Genomic DNA, 16,192 nt, shown 5'->3' with positions numbered 1-16,192 from the left:
GGAAGTGAAGTCTATTGCCTGAAGCTTCACATATGCACAACACAAAAGAGTGCATTTTGTGTGAGACTGTTGTGAACACCGAGAGCTTCTTGGATCCTTCTAAACAGCCATTAAGAAAGTCACCAATACATACAGCAGTGCAAAGTAGAGTAGCAACATGTTTGAATAGATGTGCATTGTACGAAACAAAATTCCGAATCCAGTTCCTTTTTATCACAGGTCACATATCAGAAAACTGGTTGGACAGTGAAACATTGACTGCAGCAAAAAAGCTTTGTTACAGTTTCTTAGAACATCGCTGGTAGATGGCATCGTGCCTGAAGCATTTGCGAACAGTACAACAAGAAAGTTGGCCAATGATTCCAGGATCATAAGCATTGGCACATACATTCTGAGATTTGCAGGCGCATGTATGCATGCGACAGCGATGGTGCCTACAGCAAGCAATCACCGTCGCAAGGTAAGGTGCAATGCTTTTGTTTTGCTAGCAACGAAAGCTACACGTACAATCAGTATGAAAAATTTATGATCCATGGGATTTGAGAAGACATTGAATACTTCAGCAGCCTGGTATTTGGACTTTCAGCATGTATTTAATAAGAAGGACATCCTTTGCCGTGTATTAAGACATACATCAAAGGAAGAAACATAGATGAGGCATGGGTGGCCCTTCCAACTGGTTTATTTCGGGTGCAGACCCAGGAATAAAAAGACAAATGGATGCATGCGCAGGCTATTCATAAACTTAGGATATCCAGTGGTCGAACAATCTCGTCTCCAATTGATAAAACATAACTAACGCATCACTAACACAGCTTGAGTTTTTCTTTTTTGTAAAGCTTCCATTAGCTCACGTGCTGTCTGATCTTTACTTCTACCAAGAATCTTAATATCTTGGAAACATGGTTGGCACATGCAGGCACTGCAGTGCGCGGGAACCGGGTCACACCATCTGAAATTAGATTTAGGTCGTGTTCCCTGGCTCGTTCATTTATATGAAGTCTGGTCTGTCCAATGTAGGTCTTGCCGCACGCAAGAGGAATTTCATAGACCACCCCCATGGCACATTTCCCATAAGTCGTGCAATGTTTCTTGCCAAAGCCTTGCCGGCCAGTTTCCTCTTGAGCAGTTCTGGAGCAGAGTTGGACCAGTTTGACAGAGGCAGAAAAGTCAATAGGTACCCAATACCAGCCTTCCACCGTCTTAAGGTTATGTATGGCTTTATGAACATCAGAGATCACTGGAAGTCTTAGGGTTCTAGTGCTTTCTTCCTCCCTTGTGGCACTTCTACCTTTACCTTTCGTAAAAGGGTTTCGATGAGTGATGTCAACAATGAGTCAGGGAACCATACTGCCTTAAGTGGCTGGATCTGATTATCGAATGAGGCCTGCATCATGTGTGTACATGATTTCCTGAGGGCAGACTCCAGGCAGAGCGTAGCAATTCCACGCTTCACAATTTTAAAATGGCAGCACCCCTTTCTTGGAACGTGGCAAATATTGCCAATAAGCTTGCCCGTCGTGAAAAGATAATCTTAAGTTAAAAAAATTGCAGGGTGTTGCACTGTGGTAGTTCACGTAAAACCGAAAGCGCTTTGCCGTGGTTCTTAAATATTTAAAATACCATTGCAGCTCTTCAAAGAGTCTTGTTTGTCAAAAAGAATAAAAAATTCATCCATATATCTAAAAACCTTTACAATATTTAACGTACTGTCTCATTTAAAAGCTAAATTGAGCAGACGATCAACATTAGATAAGAATACATTTCGCATCAGCGGTGCTATACATGAACCAATGCCAATGCTGCACTTTTCCTAGAAGTGCTGTCTGTTAAAAGACATAAACATACTAGTAAGATAGGCTTTCAATAAGGTTCTCAAGTTCTCAGTACATGTATGTGAACAAAATAGTGTTGTACGGTTTTGCTGGCTACAGTCACAAACTGCTCAGAAATTCAACATTTTCCCAGATTCAGCAGTCCGTAACCTTTTCATGCCAACAGTACATGCATATCATGTGCAGTCGAAACTGTGGAACAAATTTCTTTGCTAAGTTACAGGAAAAGAAAAATGAATGGTGTTCAATGAAACAAAGTAGGAAATAAATTATCCTATCTTAGTTCCATTAAGCACCATGTATAACAGCTTTAAATAAATGTTTAATACATCACAGATTTTATTATATCGAGGTTCATGATATGCATCTGGGCTATACTTTCAGAGATATTTCAGGCTGACCTCTGCCTCCTATAGTTGTAAGTCAGTCATATTCAAAATTATTCAATAAACTCACATTCAAAACTCAAGGTTTAACTCGCAAAAATATTGAATCAACTACCAGAGAAAGTTGCTTACCAGCACATTGGTGATGTAGTTTGTTGAGCTTCCATTGGCATAAGCTGTCTGAACAATGACCATATTCAAAGAAAGCATTGCTGCATCAAGCAACTCTTTCAGGTAGCTGGCCACCTGGAAAAAAGCATAAATAATTTAAATCTTTATACTCATGGCTAAAGGAACGCAGAGTAAGATGCCATACCAGAGTGGCAATCTTGTCGCCATCGAGAAGATGGAAGACGAAGTTTTCATCGTGATAAAAATAAATTACTCGGTCAGCATCACCGTCAAATGAAACGCACCTCACTCCAACATCAAGTGGAATTCCTAGACCATACGGAAAAGGCAAACTCAGTCAACTCAGGAAAGGGCCAAACATCAGAACTGTCACTCACCTTCGGGAGCTTTCTGGTAGACTTTCACGAAATCTGCACCACACTACAGGATAAATTAATGACATCAGTAAAACTATGGAGCTGCTTGTCAATATATTTTGATAAAAATATCACAATGTACCATGTGGTTTAAGCGGCCTTCTGAGCCGTCATTGTATGTTTCTATCTTCAGAAGGCCTCCCAAGTGCGGTAGCAGTGTTTTCATCTTCACAGCTCCCACTCCATTGGCACCATCAAGACGAATGAAGGGGACATAGTTTCGTACAGCTGACCCCTGAGGTAACAAATGTGCATCAAAACAACATGCATTACGCAACACACAAGAAATGTGACAAAAGCTGGAAAAATAATGCTAATTATAAGGCAGGGAACACAAGCTATAAGAGTGGCAACTCCAATGGCACAGAAAATTATGAGAAAAGGTGGTCCAAAGACCCTTACATACTGCAAATTATTAATATTATAGTTGTGTACTACCCTATCTATGGGCAAGCAAACCAAAGAATCTGCTCATTTTACGGCTGCTCAATCCAGACCCAAAATAACTTCCACTACTGAAAGCCATGCAATGAAAGCAAACATCTTTCACAAAGGATTCACTAACACCTCTGTACCAGTATGTGCAACACAACAAGGTTGATGTGTATCTTCTACCATTAAGAAAGCCCAACAGGACACTTTCTAATGCTTGCACATGTACTTTCAGCAACTACTTGCAAAATCACGGGTCCCAGGTCAAATGTGCATTCTCAGTACTACCCTCTGAGAATGCTCATATATATATTTAATTTATTTATAGGTTCAGGCCTGAGCCATTTTGGAGAGAAGTGGTACGGGTTTTATTTCCACATTTATACGGGATGTTGCAGGTAACTTGAACCACGAATTTTAAAGAAGTGGTTAACAAGATATGGTTTGGCGTCATGTGGCGCTTCTGAAAGTATATTTTATATTCTGCTTAATTAGCTAATGAGCTAAGATCAATTACGCAAAATTTTTAATATTCACTTTGGGCCAAGTGCGTTTCATTGCGCTGTAGTGGGGTTCAGGAACGGCCGATCCAATTTTTTGTGGGGACGTACATGCTGCGTGGTGATTTAATTGATACTTTACAGAAAGCCCACAAAATATGAAATAAACTCCCGCGACTGTGCACGTGCACTATCGTATTGCAGCGCTCTCAACCGTGCATTGAGCCTATTGTGTATCAGGGATGATGGCTCTTCCTTTCCGTGTGCCACCGCCAAAGATACTGGCGCACCGTGAAGCCAATTCCTAGAGCTGCGGCCACTCACTTCGCCACAGACAGCATGCACAGTTCTTTTGCCTAAAGCATGATTGAGAGTGCTACAATCCGATTGCACAAAGCGCAGTCACATGGTTTTATTTCATATTTCACAGGCTTTCTTTACACGCCGAAAAAATTTGCCACGGAGCATGTACGCAGCCACAAAAATTGGATTGGTCGTTTCTGAATCTCCTCTGCAAAGCAACAAAATGCACTTGGCTCTAAATTGAATATTAAAAATTTTGCATATTTCATTTTAGTTAATTAACTAAGTAAACAGAATATAAAAAATACTGAACTACATGAAGGCAAACTATACGCCATTGGTTTCATTCAGCTATGGCTACCCACTTTTTTAAAATCCTTGGTTCAAGTTATGTGAAACACCCTTTATAAGACAATTATATAAATTGCACCCCCACTACATTTCACGACTTTCGAAGAAAAAATTGGCATATTAGTCACAGCGGTGTAAAGGACGCATACATTTTTGCTCGGTCAGCATGATGAAATGTGGTTTTTCAGACTTGTACATTCATTGCAAAATGCAACACTCGCAAATTTCATGGCAGCAAATTTTTGTAAACATAACCTTGACTAGCCGCAAATCATGGCAGAAAAAAAAAAAAAAAGTTCACAGACAATTACAATACTCCCTAATCCAAAATTCGAGCGCAGTCCTATACGTGTTTTCATTTTGCAATAAATGGCTGGTGTGGACAATCTGTCTCGCACGGCACATTAAATTTGAGGCCCACTAGCTTACTCCCAGTATTATATAACATATTCACCAAGATAGCCTCCAATAGAATAAGGACAACACTGGACTTTAGTCAACCAAGGGAACAAGCAGGTTTCAGGAAGGGATACTCTACAATGGATCACATCCATGTCATCGAACAGGTAATCGAGAAATGCAGAGAGTACAATCAGCCTCTATATATCGCTTTCATAGATTACGAAAAGCATATGATCCAGTAGAGATACCAGCAGTCAGAGGCATTACGTAATCAAGGAGTACAGACCGCTTACTTAAATATCCTGGAAAATATCTACAGAGATTGCGCAGCTACCTTAATTCTCCACAAGTAGGAAGATAACTATAAAGAAAGGGGTCAGACAAGGAGACACAATCTCTCCAATGCTACTCACTGCGTGCTTGGAACAAGTATTCAAACTGTTAAATTGGGAAGGCTTAGGATTAACGATCGACAGCAAATACCCCAGCAACCTTCAGTTTGCCGATGACACCGTTCCATTCAGCAACACTGCAGACGAGTTACAACAAATGATTCAGGACCTTCAGGAGTGGGGTTTAAGATTAATATGCAGAAGAGAAAAATAATGATAAATAACCGGGCAAGTGAAAAAAAAATTAAATTATGGGGTTTTACGTGCCAAAACCACTTTCTGATTATGAGGCACGCCGTAGTGGAGGACTCCGGAAATTTCTACCACCTGGGGTTCTTTAACGTGCACCTAAATCTAAGTACACGGGTGTCATCGCATTTCGCCCCCATTGAAATGCGGCCACCGTGGCCGGGATTCGAACCTGCAACCTCGTGCTCAGCAGCCTAACACCATAGCCACTGAGCAACCACGGCGGGTGGGCAAGTGAACAAGAGTTCAGGATCGCCAGTCAGCCTCTAGAGTCTGTGAAGGAGTTTGTTTACCTAGGTCAATTACTGACAGGGAACACTGATCACGAGAAGGATATTCACAGAATAAAAATGGGTTGGAGCACATACGGCAGACTTTGTCAGCTCCTGACTGGAAGCTTACCATTATCATTGAAAAGGAAGGTGTACAATCAGTGCACTTTGCCGGTGCTGACATATGCGGCAGAAACTTGGAGACTGACAAAGAAGCTAGAGAACAAGTTAAGGACCACGCAAAGAGCATTGGAACGAATAATGCTAGGCATAACGTTACGAGACAGAAAGAGAACGGTTTGGATCAGAGAGCAGACGGGTATAGCCGATATTCTAATTGACATTAAGAGAAAGAAATGGGGCTGGGCAGGTCATGTAATGCGCAGGTTAGATAACCGTTGGACCATTAGGGTTACATAATGGATACCAAGAGAAGGGAAGCGCAGTAGAGGACGGCAGAAGACTAGGTGGTGCGATGAAATTGGGAAATTCGCGGGTGCTAGTTGGAATCGGTTGGCGCAGGACAGGGGTAATTGGTGATCGCAGGGAGAGGCCGTCATCCTGCAGTGGACATAAAATAGGCTGATGATGATGAAGATGTTGCACTGTTGTGCAAGACACACTGACAAAAGTTTGGGGAACAAACAGACTTGTAGTCCGGAAAATATGTTAACTAAGTGCTGCAGTAATGTGTTGATATTTTAAAAAACAAATTTTACAGCAATAAAGAATAAAGGAGTATTCAAGCAGACAACTACAGCTTTTATTGTTCAGTTCAATCCAAATGCCAACTTTATAGCCACGTCTAAGCACCCATAAATTTTATCCAAGTGCCATACAATTATCCATGGTGCCATGAAAATTTATCTTTGCACCAGGTATACTGATTGAAATGTAAGGGAAACTAATCTGAATGCATAAGAGTGCAATGCATATTACATTAAGAGGTTTTTCCCCTAGGATTTGTAATTAATGAGACAGCCTAATGGAACCCAAAATAAAAAATCATGCAATAGCAACAACACAGGTGTCATGTTACAATGATACCAGAGTACAGTCAATATAATTGTTATATACAATTTCATTGTTATACAGGGATGGAAGCGGCCAAGGGAGCTGCGGAGCAGTGCTGGGAGCAGTAAATTTGACACATCGGAGCAGGTATGGAGCCGGAATTGTTCGTTATAGAGCAGAAGATACACGTTTTGGAGAACGTTAGGTAAGGCTCAACATGAGTGAAATACAGACAAGTCAAGAAAAGATGCTCTCTATTTGACTTTGCAGGACCCTATTAGGTTACGGCAAATCAGTTCTGCAGAAGCCTGCAAGGTGGAGGAAAGTTCACTAGAGGAAAAAAATGTCATACACCCGACAAAGGAAACCCATATGTGTTCCTTGGAAACTGCTAATAAGTTACATACCAGACGTGCCAACTAATTGTGGCCAAGAAAAAAAAAATAACTGAGGGATCCACGCGAACCGCACCCATTGTATGTTGATAAGCTTTTGTTAATGCTAGTCAAAAGGTGTTTTTTTTTTGTGCCCAAGCAACTAATATTTAATTAGCTAACAATAATTAGCTCACTTATTGGGTAACGATAACTGATAATGCAAATCCAAGGGTGCTTTAAATCCTTTTATTGCTCATGTTTCTATATCCTCAACAACTTTCTTTACTGACATCTTGTCTATTAGGCGAGTTTATAAAGTTAGCTAATTAGACATATTCGTACACAACGAACAAGAAATACTGACTGTGACAACCATGAACAACACCCATCAACAAGTACATTCCGTTCACGTAATGCACTCAGTTATCTCTTTAGTCTTGGTGACATTAAGTTGGCATAGCAGAGTACCATAGAATGAATGCGAAGTTACTTTGTCGGTCATTGCATGTTTGCCAGTGTTCCACAAAATTTGACAGGAAGAAAGGAAAAACAAACTGACATTTATGAAAAGAATAAAGGGAAAAAAAATGTTCAGTGGCTTTCCAATCAGTGTTGCTGAACAATATTTTGCACAAGCTCGATTACTAGGGCTGCCCCAAAGTCAAAGCAAAACTGCGACCAATATCTTGAATGCCAAACAACAGTTTCTTAAAACTGCGCAAGTTGCGTCGTGAACATCACTGCCACAAAAGGCAATTCTGTCGTTCGCATATACTCCAACCCTTTACTACCGTCATCTGGCTGCTACGGTAGACTAAAACCGAAACTTTACATCCTCGGTTTGAGTATTGTGGCCACAAAAGGCTGATTTTGTATGTTGTGATTGTGCAGAATATAGGGTACCCGCAGTGTGAATTTGAGTCATGATTATGGCTGCTATTGGCTATTTCTGGTCAATAATTTTCACGAAAGCAAGCAGCTATTTTGTCAGCATGCCGCATCACCATCATAGTTACCAGACATTGTTCATGTGTGAAATATATTTTAATGTTATACGCATGGTTTAACATGTGACACATACTTAACAATAAGCCGTAGAAGCGAGCCCTAACTGTATGACAGTCCATACAACTTACTCATTCAGCTGAGAGCGTGGTTTTCTTTTCCGACTGCCCCATAAAGAGCTCCAGTTCAAATCATTTTTACACAGTGTCTACTAAGTTGACATTCCCAAATTCCTTCAGTTTTCCAGGTTTTCCTTGAGTGCCTTTGCAAAATTGCCTGAGTGACACATAACTTTGTTTTACGTTAAGACAGGCTGACACTACGTCGCCCGATGCTGTCACTCTCTAATAAGCATGCTATAAACAACTTAATCCAGTTTGAACAGTAGGGAGTAACATTTATTTTATTTTTTAAAAATCTGAAGTGAGGGGTTAGTAAAATGCACAGCGAATAAAATATCTTTGAAAAAAAAGGTAAAACTCATTGCAAATTGAGTGGAACATTTTCAAATACGAATAAAAACGAGATGCATACATAAACAAATGTTTTCGAATATCTACTTCAGTCATGAAGTATGATCGACTGTCGATACATGTGTGAAACATAGGTGGTGCTTGAGACTCCACTGAAAGCAAAGCAAGGTGATAGAACGACTCTGAGCATATTATGATGAGTCATTATACTTAGAGTAACTAAATTTTGAATATTGTAAAGTAAGTCATGCTACGTTTCTTCATAAGAAGGATTAAATCCACGCTCAAATTACATGCACAAGTTATTCATTAACCTCAAGCATTTCAAGAACGAAAAAAATGTATATATTTCAAGGTTGCTACCGACATGCCCAACATCAAGCATCACGTAAAACATGGTAGTGTCTTCACCAAAGCGATACTCTGTAATGACACATATCACTCAGAAGCAAAATGTAACTAATTTAGGTTATCAGAATCTTCAAATTTGCGTAAGCTTAATGTTCATGCTCTATTCCTTGCTATCACTGCGCAGAAATGGCAAAAACAGGTTGTGTCTACAAATGTGGATGCCGTGACTGAAGGTGATATGAGCTAGTTTTATCAATTTATAGCAAGCTCATTGGTGTGAGGCCCGAACTTTGTCACAAATGAGATTTTCAACAGCTGGTGTGTCGACCTCAACTCTCCTGACATACAGCCTGCGCACAACGCCTCAGCGTTGTGTTTCACTGCTTTAAAGAGTTTATTTCAGTTTGGATGAGGGGCACCTGCATGCCGGCGTCAGCCAACACTTTGTTTTTTGAGCACAAGCTCCTTGAAAAAAGCGGCAGCAGGCTTCCTTTCCCGTTCATTCCTCAATGCATAGTCTTTTCTTTTCTCACCCTCCTACCACCGCGCGTTTGCCCCACAGACCATTTGAAGCATTTTCTTCATCAGCTGTACAGTCAACCTACGATTTTTCGGACTCCCTAAGGGCCGCAAAAACGTCCGTAAAATCGGGCAGTTCGAAAAAAATGAATGCATGTCTTTACCTGCCCTTAAGAGGAAGCGTTAGCTCGGGTGCTCCTATCTGAATACATGTAAAAGGAGAATTCGTTTTTCTCGGCAACCACTGCACCATATTTAACAAGGTTTGTTGCATTTAAAAGAAAAGCTTAAAATCTAGTGCCTGAAGGTTGCGAATTTTTGAGTTAGGTCGTCAATTTTTTTATTAAACATTGGCAAAAATAGAAAATTTTCAAAAAATGAAACTATCAAGTTTACAACTCTGTAACTCAATAACGAAAAACGATAATAAGAATCTGTGAATTGCATCTAATAGTACACCTAAAGCGGACAAAATTGATATGTTACACATGAATATCAAAAATTTTGTAATATGAAAATGCTGCTTTTGCAGAACCCTTGTAAACATGATTACAAAGACGGCGCCGAATAAAACAATACACGAAGAAGGGGGACACGAGACAGCACATAGGCGCGTGTCCCCCTTCTTCGTGTGTTGTTTTATTCGGCGCCGTCTTTGTAATCATGCTTAACCAACTAGCCCACCAACACATGCTCTGTCCCATGCTTGTAAGCAACATAACAAATTCATGTAAGATGTAAAATGACATAAAGAGTGTGTCCGCTTTGAATGATGTAATAAATGCCGTTTACAGAACCGCGATATCTTTTTTGATGCAGAGTTATGAATTTGTAAACGTCGTACTTCTATTTTTTTCAAACGGTCGAATATTTGAAAATCTTTTTAACGAAATTCAAGCCTTAAATCGAAATTGCACTCCCAACAGTCACTATAATTTAACTTTCTCTCTCAAGTGCAACAAATTTCATTAAGATCGGTCCAGGGGTTATCTCAGAAAAACGTTTTTGCATTTTACATGTATTTGAATAGGCCGTGTCGGAGTTGGGCCCGAGCTAAAGCTTCCTCTTAAGGGTTAAAATTGCCACAGGCACGTCCGAAAAAGCTCTTAAGGCTTGCCAGTACACTTATCAGGCATATCGGTGCTTGTAGTGTGACAGGAGACGGGCGTGCACGCGTGTATAATTATGGAATACATAATGTGTCACGTGACAATTGCCCCTTCCCACGCTTGCAATTCTTCAACGCGTAACACTGCTGTACTGAGGCGAAGCTAACTTTCGGAGACTGGCATTACGCAACGCACTGTGCTCTGCGAGCTTCGAAGACAATCGCGAGTATTACAAAGGGGGAGTCAGTGCCATTGCTGACAGCGGTGAATTCTTTCAATGAAAAACAAAGCACCGCACGGCGAGAAGCTTAATAGCGAACACAGAAGCAGCTAGGCCTAACATTGACGCGATGGTGGCTGCGGCTGCCAGCGGATCTGCGTGCGAGAGTGCCGGTTCAAGGCGGCGAGATAATCAAAATGGCACGGTGGTGGCTTTGATTAATGCCATTTCAGACCTGCAGTCACGGCAATATACACTGACTATATGAAGTATGTGGTGGTGCTGCAAAGCCGCGTGAATTATCTGACATGTTCGAAAAATCAGGTGTATTGAAAATCGGTCGTTAACTACTCTGGCAATACCTCATGCCGATGACAAGGCGTCAATGACGATTCGTTGCAATTCCTCGGTTACTGGAGCCAGCCTTAACACGACTTTCGTTCCCTTTCAATAAAGTTACAGCTAATTTTCCCTGATAAAAGCACAAATTCCCTGAGTTTTCCCTGAGTATTTCCAGACTATTCAAATTCCCTGGGAATTCCCGGTTTTCCCCGTTGGTAGACACCCTGTTTTTAGCTGGACTGCACATTACACAAATGTGAAAGAATGATATAAGAAATTTGTAATGCATTGTATAGCATCAGAGATTTCTCTTTTCCAGCAGCCAAATTTTAATGCAGCACCAAACACCCACATTCCAAAGACACCGACACTCAGATTATTTTAGCTTGGCTTCTAGGGCTAAATGCTAGCCAACACATGGCTGTGTGGTTGTCACTGAACACAAACGTCCCACAAAATTCAGCGACTTCATCTGAAGTTAGTGTTTTGGTGCAAATTGGCGCAGCTTGGTGGTGTGGCGCAACGGGCGCAGCGCCTCCATCCTGGTTCCATCCTATAACATGACAATCTTTCTAGCCTCAAATGTGTATCCAAAACAAGAAGGTCTGTAAGAAGCAAGAACAACAAGCTAAAATAAAGCAGTCACTCGATCTAAGGAAAGTTATGTCAAGAGAGTGCACAAAATAATGTAGATCAAGCATTCCTTTCATAAATTTACTGTTACCATGGGAATAATAATATTTGGGGTTTTACGTGCCAAAACCACTTTCTGATTATGAGGCACGCCGTAGTGGAGGACTCCGGAAATTTTGACCACCTGGGGTTCTTTAACATGCACCTAAATCTAAGCACACGGGCGTTGTCGCATTTCGCCCCCATCGAAATGCGGCCGCCGTTGCCGGGATTCGATCCCGCGACCTCGTGCTCAGCAGCCCAACACCATAGCCACTGAGCAACCACGGCGGGTATGTTACCATGGGACACAGTGTTACTTTGGTACAAGCAAATGCCTTTATATTTTACTGTGAAAGACACATTCCTGGTTCTATTGACATGGATATGAAATAAATGAACCTTGACCTCAGCCACAATAGCCTCAAATGATCTGGTGAAGCGGCATGTCCCATGATCTGTAAATTTCCATTTGCAGAACTCACTTCTGATAGCAACGTCCGTATCAGAAGAACGAGCTCTGAACAAAGAATAAGGCAGTATGTACAAAACAGTTATATGATCAAATTAAGAGTTGAGTCACGTGACTTTGCATACATTTCATTTTTACAGGACTCACTTCTGAACCCATTGACATGGGCATCAGATGAATAGGCTCTGAATGAAAAATAGGCTGTACACACGAAGTAGTTGTGCGACCAAGCTAAGAGCAGCATATATTTAGCCGACATATGATCCATTAAGGTCCCTTCACACCAGGCCAACAATACACCGATTTTGGACTGTGAGCAGTCGGTGGCAGCATTTTCTGTCCTGACAGCGCCCCTGTCACACTGCACCGACGCCAACAATTGCTCACAGCCATGTCAGTGGAGCAACGGTGGGGACAGGCTCATGGGCAGAGAGTCAGGCATTTTTCTTGTCACATTGCAACTACACAACCATACAAGACTGAACATGGCAGCGCCTTCAAAGGTAAGCGAACCGCTTCGGATCTATCAGGTCGTCCTGCACTGTTTTGTCTTATCGCACCCAACAGGTACCTATATTTGCTTGTGATTTGAGTAAGATGCTTCGACAACAAACTATTAGCAACAACTGAGAGCTTTTCCCGAAATCCATCCTCAGTTTCTTGGCCAATTAGGCCTAACAAAGGCAGCTATAAAAGCTGGACATTGCCGCTGAGATTATATGTGCTATCAGATCCCAGAGGCAAATACATTATGAATGTTTGCTTGTTTCCTTGCTCTATAGATGGCCCTACAACTTCTTCATTCACTGCGGCACATGGCTATGGTGCACGGGGCCGCTGTGTACAGGGCACATTTGTTTATATTTGCCGCCATTTGTTTGCTTCAAATACAGTGGAAACTATACAGCCCTGACCAGAAATACCAAAGAAATGCTGCAAAACATACAGATTTGTGCATATAATTAGTGTCGCATCACACAGACGAGCTGATATGAGTGGCGAGGCTTCGCAAACAGCTCTCACTGCCCATTTTGGTAGCAAAACTTTGTTAATTCAGATTTCACATGACTGAAAAAAATGTCTGAATTATATGACTGTCGAATTATCGAGGGCATCAAGAAAACAATAAACAAGTGCTTACTACATCAACACGCTTTTATTTAACGAATCAGCAAATCCCGTTTCTATTTCGCACAAAAGCAGTGCAGAAGCTTCAATTCTCGTCATCTCCTGACTGAATAGCGCTCGCAGTAGCGAAGGCCTCGCGGCTTTCTTCACAACAGGGCCGTGGTGTGCTTCTTCATCTGAGACACGCTTCTCACTACCGCGTGCATATCACGATTATTTTTTAGTCAGTGAGCTGGTCACCAGCAGATCGTCCATCCATCGCAATGTAGCCAGAGCACTTCATCCTCGACAGCTGTGCACAGAGTTAATACCAAACTACTGTTTGCCACAACCGCTGTGGACGAAACCGCGGCGGCTAGCGACCCGATCATGGACGGCGATTACGCAGCTATGAAGGCACGCAGCCGACACGCGTATTGAGTCAAAGCGAAATTACTGCCGCAACCGCTGCACATGAAACCGCAGCCTCTATTGACGCGATCATGGAGGGAGACTACGCAATCAGGATGGCATGAAGTAAATGCAGTGCTATGCACAGCAGTAAATGCAATAATAAATGCTTTAAAGGCACAAATAGGCACAAAGCATTCCAGAGTTGCTGTCATTCACATATGATTTCCACTGATGACTATGACTATGTGAACTCTGCTGCTTCGTTTCGGTGGACGCTAACGCCGTTTTTGCTCTTTTGTGTCGCTCTGTGCTCGCCAAGTTCCGAGAATTGCCCGAATTAACCAATATGCAGCGAATATGTCCGAATTAATGAGTTTTATTACATTAAATAATGCATATGCCTGCCGGGACCAAACAAAGTGATAATTATCCAATTTTCTGAATTAATGATGTTTCAACTAACGAGGCTTTACTGTAGCAGATTCTCACTTCTGTGCCATGTTGCCACTTTTTGTATGCGGACTGCACGAAGTCAAAGGCAGTCTATCTCATGTCAATATGGGCAGAAGTGAACTAGCATAAACTTGAGACCAATATCAGCGCCACATCAGTCTAACAAGAAGGGGCCATTAGTTCAGGCCCGCAGGTAGTGAGTATACATGCACAAAACCCCTCGGCTGCAGGTAGGCTATCGGCTGAACTAAATTTGCACACCAGCTGTAGCTCGACACAGACTGCTGGCAAGAGCTGACAACCATTCATTTCAACTTCGGAAGCATGCATCCATTTATTTTGAGCGTGAATAAGTATAAATACAGGTGCAGTTACTGTAGTAATCCCATTATCCCTGCGATGTTTTCGCTCTGTGGCCGATTTCACGAAGAGTGGCCAACAGCAGCCTGCAGACTGGTTTTGTCGGTGTCGGTGTCACAAAATCCCGTTACACTGTGACGACTTGCTGTCATCGATCGCGTCGACAGTGTTGTCAGTCTAATGTGAAAGAATGCTTCTCAGTGACAGTCTGCCAAGTAGTCAGTCGATGATCAGCGTCAGTGTCAAGTCGGCTGAGTGTGACCAAGCCTTTGCAGACTGTAGAGTCACAGATATGAAACTAAAGGACTTTGAATCAGGAATAAATGCTGCAAGCCCGAAATAGCCATGCAATTATTTAGGTTACGAGCCATGTCACGATACCTCACCTAAATTTTGGTATCATTTCGGACCCCACCAACACAGATATCAAACAAACGGGTTTTGAATTAAGAGTATGACATTAGAGAAGAAGAAAAAGTTATTCATCCAGGCTACAAGACACATCACGTGACTTGGACAATTTCACAGTGACAACCATTTATTGATCGAATTGTCATGGTATTGTCATCATGACCCTTGAAACAGTACAGAATTGTTCCTCGCATTTTATTAATTCATCTAGCTTGTACCATAAGTATCATTCTTAAAAGCAGAATCTGTTCTATCTACTCTTGCCATTATCTCCAATTTGCCACTCTAGCCCTGTTCCACAAGTTCCTTACAGCACTAATGACTGTACAGATTTTTTCACCCCATAAGAACACAAATCTCCTTGCACCGGACATGCCCTTTAAGTCAGACAGCTATATACCCACAATGCTACTTTCTCAGCCTCTTTATTTCCATGTGCAGCTTCAGAATGGAACGACCTTTCCCATAGTACATATTACCGAAATTCCCCACCCATCACCCTTTTTGCGAAAAGTAGCAAATGGCCTGCCATGTTGAAAACATGTGGTTAACAACTAATTATTTGTTATCCACCCTTCATGTAATAGCCCTTAAATGGGTCCACAATAAAGTGAAGTAATGAAATGCATGGGACTGGAATAAGCCAAGCCGTCTCTACTGAACACTCAAGCAAGCAGCTGGTAGCTAGAAATCGCAATAATCGGGCTGTTTTGAGAGTGCAAGACTTGTTTCTGCAAGTTCACAAGAGCTCTCAGTAGTGGAGCCAGCTATTTGGTGCCATTATTGGCTTTCAAAAGAACAGCTAGGTCTCTACAATTTTAGGAAGTACAACTGTCCAAAGAATGTTGTAACATTACAGTTGATCTGATCTTTACACAGAAGCACACCCTTCAGTTTCTCATTCTTCTTAACTGTACTAAAAAGAGTCCACCAGTCCAGCCAGATTTAGTGTTACATCAGTGTTTCTTTAACCTTCAAAAATGCTGCAAATATAGGTATGGCGCTATAAGAATAAATAAAGAAACAGTGTGCTAAAAGAATGATGGTGACCCTAACAAACCAAGCATCATGAAGTGGAGCCAAACAAGTGCATAGATACAAGAAGTAAAAAGCACAAAATATTCAGCATTTACATACAACATTCCAAAAGCACAAACAATATACATGTATAGTATTACTATCAATATGGAATGGTTGTGAAATTCAATAGCTTGTAGGAAGTG

General features: G+C 41.5%; 1 protein-coding gene across 1 annotated transcript in view; it reads right to left on the bottom strand.

Annotated features, from left to right (window-relative positions):
* nst (phosphoglucomutase 3-like protein nst) overlaps nucleotides 1-16,192 on the bottom strand; it is a 50,062-nt gene that overhangs the window by 18,953 nt on the left and 14,917 nt on the right. The window contains exons 6-9 of the mRNA XM_075676552.1: nucleotides 2,852-3,004; nucleotides 2,731-2,773; nucleotides 2,538-2,662; nucleotides 2,354-2,467 (exon numbers count right to left, since the gene is read on the bottom strand). Of these exons, the coding sequence (XP_075532667.1) occupies nucleotides 2,354-2,467; nucleotides 2,538-2,662; nucleotides 2,731-2,773; nucleotides 2,852-3,004 (435 nt within the window). The remainder of the gene's footprint in view (nucleotides 1-2,353; nucleotides 2,468-2,537; nucleotides 2,663-2,730; nucleotides 2,774-2,851; nucleotides 3,005-16,192) is intronic.

The sequence above is a fragment of the Dermacentor variabilis genome, unplaced genomic scaffold (assembly GCF_050947875.1).
Source record: "Dermacentor variabilis isolate Ectoservices unplaced genomic scaffold, ASM5094787v1 scaffold_12, whole genome shotgun sequence".
Classification (NCBI taxonomy): Eukaryota; Metazoa; Arthropoda; class Arachnida; order Ixodida; family Ixodidae; genus Dermacentor; species Dermacentor variabilis.
Note: the sequence above shows the minus strand (reverse complement) of the source record. Positions and strands in the feature narration are given on the sequence as shown.